The sequence below is a fragment of the Culex pipiens genome, chromosome 3 (genome assembly GCF_016801865.2).
Source record: "Culex pipiens pallens isolate TS chromosome 3, TS_CPP_V2, whole genome shotgun sequence".
NCBI lineage: Eukaryota > Metazoa > Arthropoda > Insecta > Diptera > Culicidae > Culex > Culex pipiens.
In genome coordinates this window covers 45,085,033-45,104,020 of record NC_068939.1, presented here as the reverse complement: position 1 = coordinate 45,104,020, position 18,988 = coordinate 45,085,033, and the positions used below count along the sequence as shown (strand labels likewise).

The 18,988-nt window shown below is 38.9% G+C and overlaps 1 protein-coding gene across 7 annotated transcripts in view; it reads right to left on the bottom strand.

The window, feature by feature from the left end:
- Positions 1-1,289: 1,289 nt before the first annotated feature.
- LOC120420093 (uncharacterized) overlaps positions 1,290-18,988 on the bottom strand; it is a 33,510-nt gene continuing 15,811 nt past the window's right edge. For 2 of the 7 annotated variants that reach the window (XM_039583027.2, XM_039583026.2), the window contains 4 exons: positions 14,875-15,510; positions 7,779-7,945; positions 7,652-7,714; positions 1,290-5,373 (listed from right to left, as the gene is read on the bottom strand). In XM_039583027.2, coding sequence (XP_039438961.1) covers positions 2,839-5,373; positions 7,652-7,714; positions 7,779-7,945; positions 14,875-15,424 — 3,315 coding nt within the window. In that variant the 5' untranslated portion in view covers positions 15,425-15,510 and the 3' untranslated portion in view covers positions 1,290-2,838. Of the gene's footprint in view, positions 5,374-7,651; positions 7,715-7,778; positions 7,961-8,020; positions 8,790-14,874; positions 15,511-18,988 lie in introns of those variants that run through there. The other 5 variants (XR_008212453.1, XM_052710124.1, XM_052710125.1 and 2 more) reach the window with 5 other exon arrangements.

The window sequence follows — 18,988 nt, the reverse complement described above, 5'->3', positions numbered from 1 at the left end:
CGACCAGGTTGGGACCAAAGATCAGTTTAAAATTAAATATATAATAATAACAAAAATAACTCCTTGTACTCCGTACTTCGAGATTATGTAACTGACGAGGGTTGCTTGGTCCAAGCGGGTCTAGCAGGTCTTGAACCTGGCGATGTACTTGGAGAAAATGCCCCTAAGCTCAACAGAACTGTAGAGCACCTCCCCGGCTTCCTCCTCCGTGGCTCCACCGTCTCGGGAGCCACCTTAGCTGCTTCCTGCTGGTCAAGGGCGATTCTTCGATTTTCCGTCCGGAACTGCGCCCGGCAGCGGAGGGAACTCAGCCGGTGTGAACGCCAGAACTGCTTCCTAGCCGGTGGTTTCGACACCAGCTGGCACCTCCGGATGAAGTCCGCACGCTTGGGGCAGCTGCGGTCCGTGGCTTCGTGAGCTCCAGAGCAGTTGGCACACCGCTTCAAATCTGCTTCTTGGACTTTGCACTCGTCCGTCTTGTGGGGACCCCCACATTTGGTGCACCTTTATTGCAGAGAGCTTCTTCAGATTGGTGTATTCCTTGGGGAAGACCACAATGTACGGAGTTTCGTCCACGGTGGACGTTTCCTTCCGCTTGATGACATGCATCTCCAGCGCGTCCAGCTTGAGATCCCTCTTCAGCAGGTACTTGACCTCATCCGGTTTCAGTTGATCAGGTAAACCACGAACAACGACCCGGTGAGATCGTTCGCTTCTTCGGCCGTGGGTGTAGAATTCCACTTTCTTCTTCTTGAGGATCTCTTGCAACTTGTCAAAATCAGCAGGTCATCTTGGTTCCAAATCGGGTTAGTTTGTAAATCGGGTCGAAACCAAATTTACAACTTTCCACTATCGCCACGATCTTGTAAAAGTCCGTACTGTTCTTCACCATCAAAGGTGGTTGCTTTTGTTTACTTGCCGACCGGCCGGGTGCTGGAACCATCGGGGCGTCCCCTCCTCCTGCTGGGCTGTCATTGTTGTTGTTTTCCGCTAGCGGGCTGAACTTGTTGTTGTTTAGCAGATTCTGCCCCACATTGCTATCGTCCTCTTTCTTCCTTTTGCGCTCGTTCGCCTCCATTCCTTGGAATGTTAGGGCGGAAAGTCCACCGAAAGAACCACGACGGCCACTATCGGTTCTTTTGACCCGCAAAACACGACACCTCCAAACGTAAACAAAGCCGCGAGCGCGAGGCAGCCACACGTCCGTCACACCTTCAGCTCGATCTGCTTTTTGATCATTTTCACGGCATCATGGCTTGTCGGAGTTGATAAAATTGAAAATAACTGTTCCCGATTTTGTTTGCATATAATTGTATCCGTTGTTTTTATTGATTTTTGTTAACAAATTAATACATTTTGTTTGTATAAGAATTTCGTGAGCGCATATCATTTCTCATGATAGTTTCAATCTATAGCACACCGCTGTAATCGTAAATAACGTATTCTTCTGTTTTATCTTTATGTATGATTACAATACTTTTGGAGAGCAGTCGTCAAATGGCCTAACTAAATTTGTGTGTAGAATGAAGAATTTTTTTAAATGCGTTAAATTAATTTCAACTGATGTTGTAAGATGGATCCAACTGTTTGCCTGTATTTCAACAACGAAAACATTCATTTTCCACTGAGCTTTCCTATATTACATGTAACAATTATTCGATAACACATGATTGCGTGAAAAATCAAGATCTTTATTTGTTATGGGTTAAGGTTATGTTAATGGGTATCGATGAATGCATGCTTCGCACAAACTTTGCTCTTTATAGATTTATGTACAACATATTTTACGATCGTATAATTATCGCACGAACAGCAATAATTTGTTTTTTTTTTGTCTCTTGTTGGCTGCTGAAATCAAACACGAAAAGGGGAACAGTCACTGCGCCCAGAAGTCCTCGCATTTACTCAAATCGTATTGAAGTGTTAAAGCTATGAACGGGAAATAAAGTTGAGGAGATCTGTTGCTTTACAAAATTTTAAACTGTATCTTAAATCTACACTTTCGGCTACATTCAACTATATGTATACTCACATTACGGATCAACTATCAGACTGCAGCAGTCTTGGCTCTAATGAATTTGATTAACAGATCTAACTGCCGCCATTTTTCTTTTGTGGAGGGAGGTATGATATTAAAAGGCGCTACCAGAAATGAACATCATTGTTTTAGAACTAATTTTCACTAGTTGGTTGGAGAGTATCGATCCAGATAATGATCCAAACAACGAACGAACGGGCGTAATAAGCTATCCATGTATTTATAACTGGATAATTCAATATTTGAAGCTCCTTGAATGGGGGGAAACATTTCACATTTCTGGCAAGCTTTGTAGCTCAATCGAATAGGTTTGTCTTGCTCGAAATTAAAAGTTCTATCGCATAGGGTTGGCCTAACGTTTATGCTACTTTTTTTTTATCTAGCCAGACATTTTTGTATTCTAAACTTGTATTGTACAGTTTGTCACTAAGACTGTTATCTCTTCGGGAAGGTAAAACCAAAATGTAAAACTATTAACAACAATAAGAACACGTACATTAAGGATGTGCTTAATGGCAACTGCGAAAGAAAACGTTGCTTTGTACTCAGAACTTTTAAATTGTTTTTTTTTTTTGCATTTGAAACAATATTTTTTTAAGACAAAACATAAAATTTTAATAGCCTTATAAAGCACCCTAACTACGTGTTCTCCCTAACCAAAATCAGGAAAGGACTTTGTTGACTGTCAGGCTTGACTGTTAGGTCCTTGGTCCGCGGACACCGGCCAACGGTTTCCGCCTAGAACCGGCGGCAACGGTATGTGCTTTCAAACGTGGCTCTACTCACACATACACTTCGTCTCACAACCGCTTCCGGTCGTCATTATCCTCGATGCTGGTAACGTCGTCGTCGTCGTCAGAATCGTCGTGGGCGTTCCGTCCGACCAGGTCCAGACTGCGCAGTCCGCTTGGTCCACCGGGGTTGGTGTTGGTGCTGGCATTGTTGCTTCCGGATGGATCCTGAGAGCTGTGGCGTCCGTCCGGGTAGAGCAGCCCGGACTCGCTTCCGCTGAGGTTCTGTATGATCGAGCTAATGTTGGTCCCCAAGCTTTGTCGCTTGATCGGAGTGATGTTGAGATTTTTGGGCGATTTGGGCTTCAGCTGCTGCTGGGATTGCTGCTGCGCCACCGTCGGATGCTGGTGCTGGAAGCTGATGGAGGATGTCTGCGACGATGGCAGCGGTTTGCTCGGCGGGAGGTAGCCAAACTGGGCGGACATGTCCTGCTGGTGGGTCATGTAGGACAGAGTTAGCGGGGTGGTTTCATTGTACTTACTGACGACGACGGACGGTTCCTTGATTACCTCGTACTGCGAGTCGGGTGCCAGGAAGATGTCCTGCAGGTTCTTGGTCGAGCGCCGGTGCGCTTCCTGACTCTGCTCGTTCGACGAGTACGGGTACGAGGCAATAAAGTTGGAACTGTTGGGCTCGGACGCAAAGTCCGCGACACTCGGAATCGAAGGACTGACCGACTGGCGAGCATCTTGCTGCGACGATGCCGACGGATATGTTACTACTGAGGGAAAGTTTGTACTGGGAGTGGCCGGAGACAGATCCGTATAGTCGGTCTTTTCGCCCGACTCCACTGAACACATGCTCTGGCGGGAGATATCCTTATGCATAAGCGAGGGCCGTGGCATCACCATCGGCTTCTCGTACGTCTCCGGAATGATCTGCGGGAAGGGCAACCGACTCCGCACGGACGGTTCTCGCTTGCCGAAGCGTTGCGCGATGTAATCGTCCGCTTGCTGTTGCTGCTGATCCTGCTCGATCTGCTTGTTCTTGTCCTTCATACTCTTCCGTCTTTGGTTCGCGTCCTCGTAGTAGTTATCGTTCTTCACGGACATGTTGCAGCAGCTGCTCACATCCGCAAAGTACACTTCCGACTCGGTCGGTTCCATGATTTTACCTTCCGCTTCGAGAGCTTCCACCGTTTGGAATCCGGTGTTCTCTACGCCGGCCTTGATCCGTCTCGTCTTGGCGTGCGTCGGCGCAGGTTGACTGCTGCAACCCGGTTCATTGTTCGGGTGCGTCGGTTCATTGTACTCGTTTTCGGACGTCTCAACCGAGTGTTGCTGTCCGTTGGGTGCGTTTGAGTTGAACACGTTCTGCACGTTGACCCGCGGGGCCGGTTGGTTTGGTCCGATGCTCTTCGCACCCGCTTCCACGCGCTTTTTGGTTTTTCGCAGAGGAAGTGTGTTTGAGAATCGATCCCTCGGAACGTCACTGTCCGATGGGGTATTCTCGTAGTTATCTTTAGCGGCGGCTGTAGGCTTGAACGCTTGCTGCCGCTTGGCTGGATTCCGGAAGGCGGCATTACCGTTCTGTTGGACCGGATTGTTGTACTGCTGTTGGATGGAATGGTTCTCAACCGTCGCCATCGGGTGTTGGTGGCACTCCAGAATTGCGATGTTACTCGGTGGAGCATTCGCCTCAGCATTAAAGGGCATTACTTGGCACTGTGCTGGATGGATGTACTGATAACGGCCACGGCGGGCCGGACTATTTGGATCACTGTACGGTGGGGGTGGACCCCAGATGCCGTACTGCTGCTCAATTACATTGTACCTTGGCTGAGCTGCGGCAAGCGCTGCTTGATCTGCTCCGTTCGTCCGGTTTGAAAACCCGTACTGGGAATCCGGACTGTGCGGGGACATTCGCTGGGAGTCATTTCTCTGCCATGGCATCCTAGGCCAACTCCAACCGGGCATTCGTCGCCCATTTTGGCCATTCAACCTACTGTTCCCCGTGTTCTCCTCTCCGCCCGGATTGGGCGAATAAAAGTTCCCCGCCTGGCCGGGCGTCCAGAACCGCTGGTCCCCCTCCCACGGGTAAGCCGATGGAAGCACATTCCGATGGGCGTGGCACTGCTCGCAGCACCTGCAATTTCCATTCCGTCCCCCACCCAGCATCGGTCCCGACGGAAGCACCGTCGGTCCTTGCTGGCCCGAGTACAACGAACGGCACCGCAGTTCCAGCTGTTCCCAGTACATCTTCTTGCGTTCGTGACTCAACAGCTGGTACACCAACATGCAGCTGAACACCGCCACCAGCACCCCGGCCACGGACAGTCCAAACACGGCCCGCAGACACGAGTACAGTGCCCCATGAACGACTCCGCAATCGGCCGTCGAATCGAACACGAAGCGCACGTTGTCGTCGACACCCTCGGCCTGTTTGTCCGCCGTCACGGAGTAGCACGTGCAGGTGCGGGTCTTTTGCGTGTATTCGCACTCGCGAAGTACCTGCAGACGGCTCATGTGGAGTACGGTCGTGGTGACGGTGACCAGGGCACAGGTCAGGGCGGAAGCGAGCCCGCACGCGCCGGACAGTTTGATCTGGAAAGGGTAGAATTGTGGTTTGAGTTGTTGTTTGGTTTCCCTTTAAAATACAGAAAAAAAACATGCGGCTCCATTTTTCTTCTATGAGTTATATGTTTTGAGGAGGCGCATGGTTGTTCAAAAGTTGGTGTTATTATCTTTAAGGTAATCAATAAAGTAATTTGGTTGTATTGCCTTTGAAAACAAGTCTATAAAACTTGAAGATTTGGCCAGCTGTGTTTAGATGTAAATGCACGGCGTGTTTTCTAGAACAAACTTTTCAGGAAAAAATAGTCATCGCTAGGGGAAATTCTCGTATGTTTGGCAGGTCAAGCACTCGCTCCTAATTCCATCCAATTTGCTGATTTTCACTATTTTAACAACTAATTTTGCAAAACTTTTGATAGAAACTTGCTTGCTCACTTCTTATTGAGCAATTTATCACTCGATTTCAGTTGAAAACGCTTTTAATTAGCTTTATTTGAATGTCAAAGTTCTGACCTGCCAACATTAGAGGCACGCTGGAATTAGATGCTGTTCCCCTACTTTCAAATGTGTTTTATAGGAAATTTTCTCAGCTTTCCAATGCTTCTAAGAGTGAAATGTTTCATCGGGAAATTTCTGAGATATCTCTATTTTAAGTTTTTTGGTTTTAAATTTCTATATTATTTATTAGAAACTTTATACTAACAGTTCAGAAAACTTATCAAATAATGTGTTTCATTTGTCATTTACTCATCAAAATGTGCAAAATAAGACAAGAAACAACTTTGTAGAAGGTTGCAAACGGCTAAACATTTTAAAAATTATGTTTTGCCTGAGTTTTTGAATATATGGGATTTATTCAGAAATTTAAATAATAAAACAGTGTAAAAATATATTTTTTACCAAGAATTATTAGATTGTTACATATTTTTGGTGTACAAATATCACGTGTCTGCTCTAATTTAGCTTGTTCAACCGAAACTTTGGCAGGTTTGTGATTGTGAATGATATCATTGAATTTTAATGAATAAATTTGATATTTTCTTAAACAAACATTAACCAGGAACATAAATACAAATATGACTTAAAATCGAAAATGTACTATATATTCCTGTTGCAAGCTTCAAAAGTCATATTTTCATGAGATTAAAATAAATATAAAATGTTATACAGTAGTTGTTCGGTAACTGGGCTGAGAACGTAGCCCAGTCATCGAATGCTGTTCGCTAACTTGGCTGAACGAAAAATAACGAGGGGACCACCGATGCATAATATTTATTTGATGAAATATAAAAATAAAAGTAGCTAAAATTTATTTACAATGATTACTTTTTATATTTCTTTAATTGTGACTTAAAGTAACATAAAAGTTTGAAAAAAGTTTGTTAATTGTTGACCATGATTTTTGCATCCATTAACCCCTCGGTGATTTCGGTTTGTTTTGGTTTTTTGACGTTTGTCTGCTTTTTAACTGGGCTACGGCCTAACTTGGCGTTGTTTAACTGGGCTGCTTTTTAACTGGGTTAAAAAGCAGCCCAGTTAAACAACGCCAAGTTACCGAACAACTACTGTATAATGTTTACTTTTGAAAGTGCACTTAAAAAGTAACAATAAAACTCGAGTCTTCCAATTCAGAATGCTGAAAACACCGTCACAAACTTTTTTTTTTTGTTCGAACAATATTATTCATCATTTCAACGAAAAAAATTCAAACAGAGTATTTCTGCTAAAGCTTGCAACACTAGTTTGCAGTTTAATTTCAAGTATTAAACATTAACATGTATTGTATCCATGCAACTGGTTAATGTTTGATTGAGGAAATATGATATTAATTCATAAAAATCTTGATGTATGTGTATGTAATAATCTAGTTGTTCTTGTAAAAAAAATATATCAATGCGGTTTTATGATTTTAATTTCTGAATGAATCCCACATATTCATAAAATCGGTATAAACTTCATTTTCAAAATGTTAAGCGGTTTGCAACCTTCTACAAAGTTGTTTCTTGTCTTATTTTGCACATTTTGATGAGTAAATGACACATGAAACACATAATTTGACAAGTTTTTGGACTGTTATTTAAAAGTTTCCAACAAATGTTTAAGGATTTTAAAGCAAAAAACTTAAAATAGAGATATCTCAGAAATTTCCCGATGAAATATTTCGCTCTAAGAAGCATTGGAAAGCTGAGAAAATTTCCTATAAGACACATTTAATAGTAGCGATGACTATTTTTTTCCTTAATTTTGCCCAGAAAACACGCCGTGAAATGGTTTTGGATGTCCTTGCTAATTTCTCATAAATACTCACCAAGTAACTGTATCGATTCCGCCTCCTGGCTAGACTCATGATACAAATTCCGGTGACCATAAGCTGGAAAGAGCGTTTCAAATTGTTAGATAAAACATTTACAAAACAAAAATTAATAATTACTCACCAGCGTGGCCGGCACGAACGTCGGAACCGTCTCAAAGTACCCAACGGTGCTGGTGTACGACCTGAGCAGGAAGTAGATCCCCAGGAAGAGGATTCCCAGCAGGCAGGAGATTCCACCACATATCAGGCACCAGATGACGTACTTCCGCACGCCGGACGTCGTGGGAGCTGTTGAAGAATGAGCTAAATTTAATTGATTGTTTTTTTTCTGGAAATTTTGGTAAAGAGAGGATTAATATTAACCAGCATTGGCCGACGGAGGACGGGGTGGTTCCACGGGAGGTGGAGCCCACGTGCAGGTTGGCACACTGTACTGCACCACTTGCATGAACGGGTATCCGTGCATTGTGTCCAGCGTGTCGTTTGAACTAACGTTAACTATTTCTGAATTCGTAATACTGTGTTTTGACTAGACTTTTGATTGCACCGGAGGGGTTCCTAATTTTTCCAAACTCAAACTTCCCACGCAAAACTCATTCTTCCTCGACGAAACCCACTTGAGCTTGTGTTATCTCGTTTCCTCGTCGATTTCCCACAACATCAAGCGTAAATATCTCAACAAATATTCCTACAGCTACGTTGTACTATCTATTTACTGGTTTGTCATTTTTATTGTCTTTTCCGAGAGAGATATTCCAAACTACTTTCACAGTAAACAAGTAATTAATCACATTTTTTCAACCACGGGGAAAATCAACTCAGAATGAAAATTTTCTCGCCCACTAATACTTATTATACAACCACGTCAAGCTTATCGAATAAGGGCGCAATTTTCTTCACTTTCCACGTGATGCTCAACATCATGTCGATTTTCCAATGGTCGACAACTCCGCGGTACCAATTTTGAACATTTCTGTAATAACTTTTAGCTACCACATAAAATGCCCACGAAGAAAATCCAGCAATTTTCCTTCACTTTTCCACCTTCCGAGTGAAGTGAACTCTCCCTCTATCTCTACTTGGAAATGCTTTTCCAGGACGACGCTAATCTGCACTCACACACACACACACACACGCGCGCGTGCGGGAAAAATCATCTTATTATATTTTGACAGAATTTTCCCTCCTACTCTGCTCGTCTGGTCGACACAGGTCCCGTGTGTGATGGCATTTATGAACTGATTTTGTTTGGGAATGCTTCGAAATGGCTGTGTGCTGGTGTGAGTGGAATCAGGACGCGGGTCCTTGCGGCGCAGACGCGCGAAATCAAAAGTCAACAACACACCATCAATTTTGTTGGGGGGCACAGATCTGCTGGGATGCTGGCAGGTGCAGCAGGATGCTGTGAGTGGGAGTTTGAAATTGAGGTTGGTAGTTTCTACTTTTTTCTGTTGAAACTATACTAAACTATCATTTCTTTTCAATAAATTACCAAACTAATGAAACTGAAAAGGTTTAAATCTTTTTATTAATATTCCAAGCAGCAAAACAACTATTGATAATGATTAACAAAGACAGCGTTAGGCTAAATTAAATAAATATATAGAATTATAAATAGGATAATAGATAAGGTTGTTTGATACTGCAACGCCTTTTGAATGGAAAATTAAATCAAATGTTCATGTATGTAGTCAATGCACCATTTAAATCAATACAATATAGAAAAAGAATAAATTGAATTTTCCAACACCTGTATCAAAAAGCTATATATTTCAATATTGTTATGATTTGGCGAACTGACTAAACTAAACACATGTACATTTGTTGCAACTAACTATGAAACTTTAATTTTTCAGTTTTGATGAACCTTGTTGCATAAATGTATGACTCGTGCTGAAAAAAAACTTTTGCAACTTGTTGCATAAACTACTAATATCATAAAAAAATAAAATTTAAATAACAATCCATGTTATTATTTTTTGAAAAAAAAAGTATTTTAAAATACATCAAATGTCCAGTCATTTTGCAACGATTAGTTTTCAAAATATCTACTGCTCATCGGAAAATCCAACATAATACAATATTTTTAAGCTACCCAAACATGCTAAATATGACTATCAACGCGGAAAATGCATTTCTAACAAAAATAAACTTTAAAAATCTGGCAACTAGAAGGCCGATCAACAAAGTGATTAAAAGAAAACTGTAGTGAAAAAAAATAAAACGTTCATTTCATTTGCGATGTGCTTTTTCATAAATTTGACTCAATTTTTGAAATGTCGTTTGGCAGTAAAGATGCCTTTTAGGTTCCTAAAAAAATATCCAAAATTAAAAAAAAAATAAACAAATAAGTATTTTGGGAATTTGGCTTTTAATGATAAAAAAAATCATGAAACTTTTTACGTGTACCGATTTTTTTTAATGAAAAGTTCTAGTCACAACCTACAACCGAAGAAACAAAATCAATCAGAAAATCCCTACTCGTGATTTTTGTTTGCATGTGTTGTATGTATCATTTTTAGGGTTAATGATTTTTCACGCTCAAAATTGCCTTAATTTCAAAACACCAAATATCACGGAAATTTCGCGGAAAGTAAAAAATGTAAAAAAAAACTCTGAAAATCTTATCTTAAAACTACAGAAACTACTTTGTTTGCTATATTATATATAAGGGTACCAACTGTACGGATTTTTTCCTTACCATACGGATTTTCGACCCTCTTCGCGGATTTTTAACAGGCCGGAATTTTTGTAGGGAATTTCACGCATAATACGGATTTGTATGGAATTTTGACAATTTTCGAACATTGAATTGCTTTTTTGATTTGGTCAAAGCTTTTGTTAATTAGACATTTTAATTTAACTGTGAGTTTGATTTAAAAAGGGAGAGTTTTCCGGGTTTTTCTCAATTCAAACTTGATTTTTTTTTCTTACATATGTTAATAGGATCTTTTTAAAAAACACTCTAGAATTGTTCTTTTAGACATTCCTTACTAAATATATTTATCCATAAAAAGATTCAAAGGCTTTCTAAAACTTGTGAAAACCTTTGAACATTTGAATTAACATATCTATAGTTTTTTAAAGGTCCTATAAACTGTTGTCTTTCACATGTTATAGGACCTTTCAATAAATAAAACTCTGGAAAAGTGTTCGTGAAAACACTGAGAACGATATCATTCGTAAAAGCATACTTGACATTTCGTAAAATTTAAAAAAAATTGAAGACAATAATGATTTGATTCAAATCACGGTTTATTTTATGAATACTTTTAAAAGTGCAAGTCATAAGCACTCTGATAGAATTTTGTGCAATTTGTTAGCTGTAAAAACGACACAGTTTTATATTTGTAGTTCTCAAATTAATTTAATTTAACTTATCTAAATAATTCCTTGACAGTTTTTGTTATACAGTAGTTGATCGCTAACTGGGCGTTGTTTAGCTGAGCTGCTTTTTAACTGGGCGCTCAATAACGGGGCCGTAGCTCAGTTAAAAAGCAGACAAACGTTAAAAAAACAAAATAACCGAGGGGTTAATGGATGCAAAAATCATATTCAATAAATAAAAAAACGCTGATTCGCTGATTTGCTTCTATTTTTTATTTTTTCATTTTATTTAATTTCATATCATAGCAAATTTTAATGATTTTTCCAGCAAATCCAGTGACATTTTGCCCAGTAAAATTATTTCTTAAGATTTTCATCTCTATTTTCGGAAACTAAGTTAAAAATCAATAGGCAAAATAATTTAATCTGTAACGGAATCTTCAAAATTTTATTCAAACGGAACTGAAAACAAAAAAAAGTTTTTTTTTCAACTTCCACTGAAACCATCCACCGAAAATAATCTAATATCGTGAAAATTCAACAGGACTCCGAAAAAATCTGAAATGTTCATAAAAGGTGATTTTATAGATCAAATTATGAATAACAACAATTAGAGGGTGACGAGCGGGAATTCTCGGGAAAAATTTCCCGGGAAATTGACCATTTTTGAACCTCTTGAATCCTGGGAAATTTAAACTTATAAATATCGAAACAAAACAATATCATCAGAAAAACATTTGAAAAATTGTTTAGAGCATTGAATGTCCAATGATCGATGTTCAAGTTTGATTAACCAATGTTTCTCTTCTTATTTTGAAAGTGTAAATTTCAACTTGTCAAAAATTCCAACAACTATAATTTAGAGAAGCCAAAAAAGGGTGGACCCCAAAATTTACCTTAAAAATAATTTAGCAATTACCCCGCAGATATGAAATCAAATGTTTTATTTTCAAATATTAATATGCTTTATTTTCAAATATTAATATTTTTTCTAATTATTTGTAAAAGGGAAAAGTTTTTTCAAGGTAAAGTTCAATTTCCATATCTTCTCTTGAGCATAGCATCTAGTTTTTTGTAAACATTTGGGTTTTCCTAATAACTGTAAATATTTCTTCAATGAACATTTAATGTTGAACTTAAAAATTACAAAAAACAATTTAATTTATTGTTTTGAGTCGTTGTTTATCATATTGCAAAATTTCCAATAATGGGAACAAGCTACAAGCTCTTCCCGGCAAACTTCGTCCTACCCTATTTTGGTTTGCTGACGTTTCTTGCTTGTTTGCTAATTCAGCCTCCTAGAAAAGTTAGTGAACCTTTTGAAAAATCACTCAGTACGGATTAAGATTCGTGAATATTTTAAACTGCAATTTTGAGTCTTAAAAAACTCAAGAAACGATTTTGTTTTTGCAGATTCAGAAAAAAAATCAAAAGTTTCATATAGTTCCTCAAAACAATGAGGCTGCTTAAATAAACGTTTCATAGAATTAGTATGTATTAACAGTATCCGAAGGTTTGTATGGGATTTCGTATAATCGAATCACGAACAAAAAAATCGTTTTCGTATTTTTTCATTTTCTTGTTTTTAACATAAAAATTTAGTTCTACGACCCCATTTTGGTCGAATTTGAGTTGTTGATTGCCTATTAAAAAATAAAAAACATTCTTTCAATATTACATCACCGCCATTTTGGCCGCCATCTCGGATTTAAAAATTCAAAATCATTTTAGCATAGTTTAGGTGTCATACCTAAGCTCGACAGTCAAAAATTAGACAACGAAAAATTTCTTAAGTTTTTTTTTAAAGGACCAATAAACCAAATTTTCAGTTTTTGCTTTTTGGATGTTTTTTAATACCCCTTACTCAAGGCGGTTTCAAAAACACCCAAAAAGCAAAAACTGGAAATTTGATTTATTGGACCGTTTAAAAAAAAACTCCAGATTTGTTTTTTCGTGATTCGACTATCCGAAGTGAAACTTTTCCGAGGCCTTCGGATAATCGAGCCTGGACTGTACATCGAATGAAAATATTGCTAAATTTAGTTAGTTTCCTAAAAATATAGTAGTTTATGCAACAAGTTGCAAAAAGAGGATTTTTTCAGCACGAGTCGTACATTTATCCAATGAGGTTCACAGAGTTGGATAAATACAAAGAGTGCTGAAAAAAACAAGTTTTGCAACGAGTTCCATGAAATTTTATGTCAAATTTTCATGTATTTTGTCAATAAATCGTTTAAATCAAAAAAATGTTGAAAAGTGTTACTTTTCAAAACAAGTGCTGAAAAGTTCAACTTTTCAGCACCCATTTGAGTGCTGAAAAGTAGAACTTTTCAGCATTTATTTTGAAAAGTGTTGCTATTCGATTCTGTTATTTTTGGTACAGAAAAGTAGGCTATTTCGTCGTTCAAGAATGACAGGAAAAGTAAATAGTTTCACGACGGAATTGCAAAAAACATTTTTTGCAATTCCGAAAAACGCTTTTTGAATGGAATTTTATGCCAAATATTCATGTGTTAAGTAAATTCATCGTTAAAAACAAAACAATATTGAAAAATGTTACTTTTCGATATAAGTGTTGAGAAGTTCAACTTTTCAGCACCCATTTCAGTGCTGAAAAGTAGGACTTTTCAGTACTGGTATTAAAAGGTATTGATTTTCAAATCTGTTATTTTTGATAGTTAAAGTAGGCCGTTTCGTTTCTCCAGAAGGAAAGGAAAAGTTGACAGTTTCACAGCGGAATTGCAAAAAACTTTTGTTGATACTCCAAACAGCAATCATTTTTTTGAATATTTTTATCTCCTTCTGGTCAATAACATATAGACTCAGGGAAGATACTGTTTCTACTGAATGTTACTTTTACATGAATGCTTTTAAATAATTACTAAAAATAAATTAAAAAAATGCCTCTCACCCAGTAGGCTTGGGTTCGATCCCAGGCGGTCCCGGTGGCATTTTTCGAGAAGAGATTTGTCTGACCACGCCTTCCGTCAGATGGGGGAAGTAAATGTTGGCCCCGGTCTAACCCAAAGGCTCAGTCCAGATGTAGGAGTCGTCTCTCTGGGTCCTGCCTCGGTGGAGTCGCTGGTAGCCAGTTGGACTCACAATCCAAAGGTCGTCAGTTCGAATCCCGGGGTGGATGGAAGCTAAGGTGTAAAAAGAGGTTTGCAATTGCCTCAACAATCAAGCCTTCGGACACTTAGTTTCGAGTAGGAATCTCGCAATCGAGAACGCCAAGGCAATGCTGTTAAGCGAATAATTTGATTTTGAAATAAATTCAATCAAATATATTTGAAGCGTAAAAATCAATCTTTCAAAAACATATCATAAAACACTTGTTCTATCAATTTTATTTAGTTTTTGGGTGAAAAATCCAAAATTTGTAAAAATGAAAACTTTTGTTATCAGAAGATCTGCGATAAAATGATTAATTATATCATCCTTATGTTTTTTTTTTAAATTTGACTGATTTTTGTTAACATTATTATCTCAGTAAAGGCATTTAAATTAAAAACTATAATAAAATTTACTTTAAAGGACTTTATGGATGCATTATTTATTATGTTGTTATTTCAAAGAATTGATTTGAGAAGAAGTTCACGCTGTCCGCGAAATCGTGAAAATTCACTAACCCTAACATTTTGTATGACCAACCTGTAAAATAGTATGGAAGAATTCATTATGCAAAATGACTTCAATTGACACATGGACAAAGTTTCATTAAGATAAAAAAAATACAAAGAATAGTCGAATTTCAAAAACGTAGAGAATTACTCGGAAGCATAACTCCGAATAAAATTGTTTTCAAAGTTGCAAGTTGCAAATATTTGAATTTGAATGAATATTCCACACATTTGGGTGACCAATACCATGAAAAATCATAAAGAACTCACCACTCTCAGCTCGCTGCAGGGTTCGCGTTCGCGGCGCCGGCCTTGGCGGCAACGGTGGCCCCCGGTCGTCCTCGGAGATCTCCTCCTCCAGCTTGTTGGTGCTGTTGTCGCTGTACACCTCGATGTGGTTCGTGTACTTGCGCTCGTTCTCAAACCTGGCGGGGCTATTCAGTCTCGAGTTGTTGGCCGCATTTGTTAATGCAATCTTCTTAGTATCTAGGTTAATGTCCAGCACACTGGGCGTATTCTCGTCGCAGGAACCGTGTCCGGCACTGCTGGAACCCGGTCCCGGATGGTGTTTGGTATTATCACAGGAGCTGGAACTGTTCGAGGGCATGTACCGGTGGTGATGCTGCAGCACGGCTATGCTGTTGTCACTGTTGTACTCATCGCCCTCGGCACTGGTTATGTTGTAGGCCGGATCGTGCTGATGGAACCTGTGCTGCTGCTGCTGCTGTCCATGTTCCATGGCGGCACGATGCGACTGCTGCTGGTGGTGTTGGTGGTGCATCCTGGGCGAGTCCAGATTCGACTGAATCGTCATGGTCATGATGATCGGGGAAATTGACTTCTTCAACCATTCATTGAAACACCCTCTCGCTAGGAACCAGCAACAACATCAATGGTGGGTTCTACCTGGAATCAGATTGAATAGAAGAAAAAGGACAGCGTGAAAAGGTTGTCTTTCGAGGGAGATTGGTATAGGCACACAGGAAGCAGTTGTAGGAGAAACTGGCTAAAGATAATTACCCCCGGGAAAGAAGTTCGATCTACGAATTTTGTGATTGCCGTATTGAATTTATCATTCACAATTTTTAATTTTTAACACTCAAACTTAACTCTCGTAAATTTTAGTATTTTCCAAGAATCATTTGATATTAATTTGGTTGGAAAATGTATTTTTGGCAACTTGTAAAATTTTAAATAACGTTCTTTTCTTGGATTTAGAATCCCTAGTCGTCATATCTTTTGTTAGAAAATCGATTCATCACACAGTCCTTTTTTTAAAAAAAAAGTGTGTAATTCTCAACTGAGCACCATGAAAACGAAACAGAAATGTACGATCTTCAACGCTACCTGAGTCCTGAATACACTGACGCAAAAAGAAAACCCAAAAAGAAGAGCCATTGTTTGCGCTAGGACCTGTGAATTTACAAATTTTCGAAAAGCCCAATCGATCCTCAGGTAACGAAATGTTGTGTTTGATTTTCAATTGCCTGTTATCCCGGTGGGATTACGTGAGAAATCGGCGAAACAGCACAAAATTAAAGAGAACTGTCCTGATTCTCCAGCAGAGCTAAAGAACCGCCGGGGGATAATTTATTGCAATCCCTACCGGGTACCCTGGTTCGTTCGTAGGAGGACATCTCTGAGGTGAATTACGACTGACAAAGTCGCAAAGCTAGACCCGGGCAGAGGGGAGGGGTTAGGGTCCTAGAGAAAATTATTGAGTCATTTGCTTCGGTTCACATCTTTGGAACGATTCGTTGTTAGAGGAAAAAAGAGAAAAACTGTTTCAGCCAAACAAAGGTCTGCAATTATAGTTGAAATATAATAAAAAAAATCTTATATCTTTTGGCTCCACTTGCTGATTATAAAACAAAGCGCACCCCAAATATGAACGAGAGGCCCCATAAATCTCTCTCATTAGCGCCCCGAATGTGCATCTTGACGTACCTGCTTGAAGAGGCACTATAATTAAGCATTAGAGCAGCTCTTAACAGTCAAATGAGGCAGAAGCAATGTTGCTGGGATCTTCTTCATGGCTTGGACCGATCCAAAACGGGTACTCGTGCTGGGTGGGTACCTTGCATAAGTTTAAATGTTGGCTTTGCTGATAAGTAGAAGACTGAAATAAAGTTTGAACCAATCCACTTTCAGTTTTGGCTATTTAATTGAATGTTGATTTTATTATTTTTCATTTGTACGAAACTTTGTCCATCGATTCCTTGTGTCCAAATAAAACATATTGCATAATTAATTTCTTCATACACGTCTCGAGAAGGGATTTTCTTTTCGATTTGTTGTCTTCGGCAAAGTTGTAGGTTATAATTGAGCAATTCCAGCTCAAATCATGATTTTTTCTGGGACTTTTGTACCCGACTCTCTCCGATTTTAATGAAACTTTGTAGACATGTTATCCTAGGCCTATATAAGCCATTTTTGTGCATATGGAGCCAATAGTACACGAAAATAACATTTGAGAAGGGCGTAAGTTAATTAAAAAAATGTATTTTGCAATTTAAAAATTACTGTTACTCGAAGCCGTTGCGTCGTATCAAAAAGTGGTCAAAGACAAATTTGTAGAAAATTGGACGAACTTTCTGAAAAAAATACACTGAAACAAAAATACACTCCACTTATATGGGATTTTTTGATTTTTAAGTCTAAAACTTAAATTTAAAGGTGATGTCACGATTTTTTTTGTTCAAAATGTTTGAGGAAATAGCCTAAAATGTTACCAAAAGACTGACGAAAAATGCAAAATGTAGCCGTACGGACGTTGGACCAGAACGTCATGGTACGGTACAGGGAAAATTCCAAGAAAATGTTACAAATGTTCTTTCCTAAAAAAATACATAAATCATTTACTAAATCTGTTTTTTTTTAAGTGGTCTTAACGTCGAAATTTTGAAAAAACCGGTAGTGGAAATCGATTCCCCAGACAATTTTACATAAAAGTCTCCATAGTGACCATTGTCCTATGTCCAATCCTTGGGAACATACAGCGGTTTAAAAATAAACATGTTGAAATAACGGCTTTTTTTTGTAGATTTTGGCTATTTCTATATGACAGACTTGGTTATTCAGAACCAGCGAGTTGAAGTTACCGTTCCAACTTTTTTGGAGCCTTGGGCGTTGGAATGTTAATTAAATTGCTAACAACTGAAAATAGAATGTTTTTTGCAGTGTGGTAGAAACCTGGATAGTAAATTAGCTTACTTAAATATCAAAAGGAGTCAAATCAAAAAGCTGTCACAGGCAAACTTATGGGAAATTGGACGAGCTTTCCGGTAAAAATATTTACGAGACTGAAAAACCAAGTCTGTCATAAAGAAATTGCCAAAAACTACCAAAAAACCCGTTTTTTCAACATTTTTATTTTTAAAACCGCTGTATCTTCCCAAGGATTGGACATAGGACAATGGTCAATATGGAGACTTTTATGTAAAATTGTCTGGGGAAAGTGGGAATCCACTACCGGTTTTTCAAAATTTCGACGTTAGGACCACTTTTCAAAAAAACAGTTTTAGTAAATGATTTTTGTATTTTTTTAGGAGAGACATAAACGGAATCGACGTAACACCTTATAATGTGGCCCTCTTAAACCTTGCGGTTTCGTCAACGGATTCACAGGCGTGTATCGTTCTTTTTGCGACAAGACTCCGCCTCCCGGGTCTCCTAAGTGTGAAGGTATGGGCACGGGGAGAGGGCACCGAATACCTATATTTACACTTAGAATTTTTTGCGTCCGCCCCGGAACCGGCGACCTCTGGATTGTGAGTCCAGTGCGCGGTCCGATTGATCCACACAGGCAGACAAGGAGGAGACATACCATCCTGCATTTTTCGTCAGTCTTTTGGTAACATTTTAGGCTATTTCCTCAAAAATTTTGAACGAAAAAAAATCGTGACATCACCTTTTAGACTTAAAAATCAAAAAAATCTCATAGATGTGGCGTGTATTTTTGTTTGAGTGTATTTTTTTCAGAAAGCCCGTCCAATTTCCTACAAGTTTGTCTTCGACCACCTTTTGATACGACGCAACGGCATCGAGATGCAGTAATTTTAAAATTACAAAATACAAAAATATTTAAATACCTTACGCCCTTCTCAAATGTTATTTTCGAGTAGTATTGGCTCCATATACACAACAAAGGCTTATATAGGCCTAGGATAACATGTCTACAAAGTTTTATTGAAAATGGAGAGGGTCGGGTACAAAAATCCCAGAAAAAATCATGGTTTGAGCTGGAATTGCTCAATTAGGACTATTTGGAAACAAATTTTAACACTCCAAAAATTATATCGATCTGTCATAATAAAAATCCCAAACACTCGACTTTACCAGGCCCGCGATTTCACTCATTTGTTGATATGTTTTTGGTAGACAA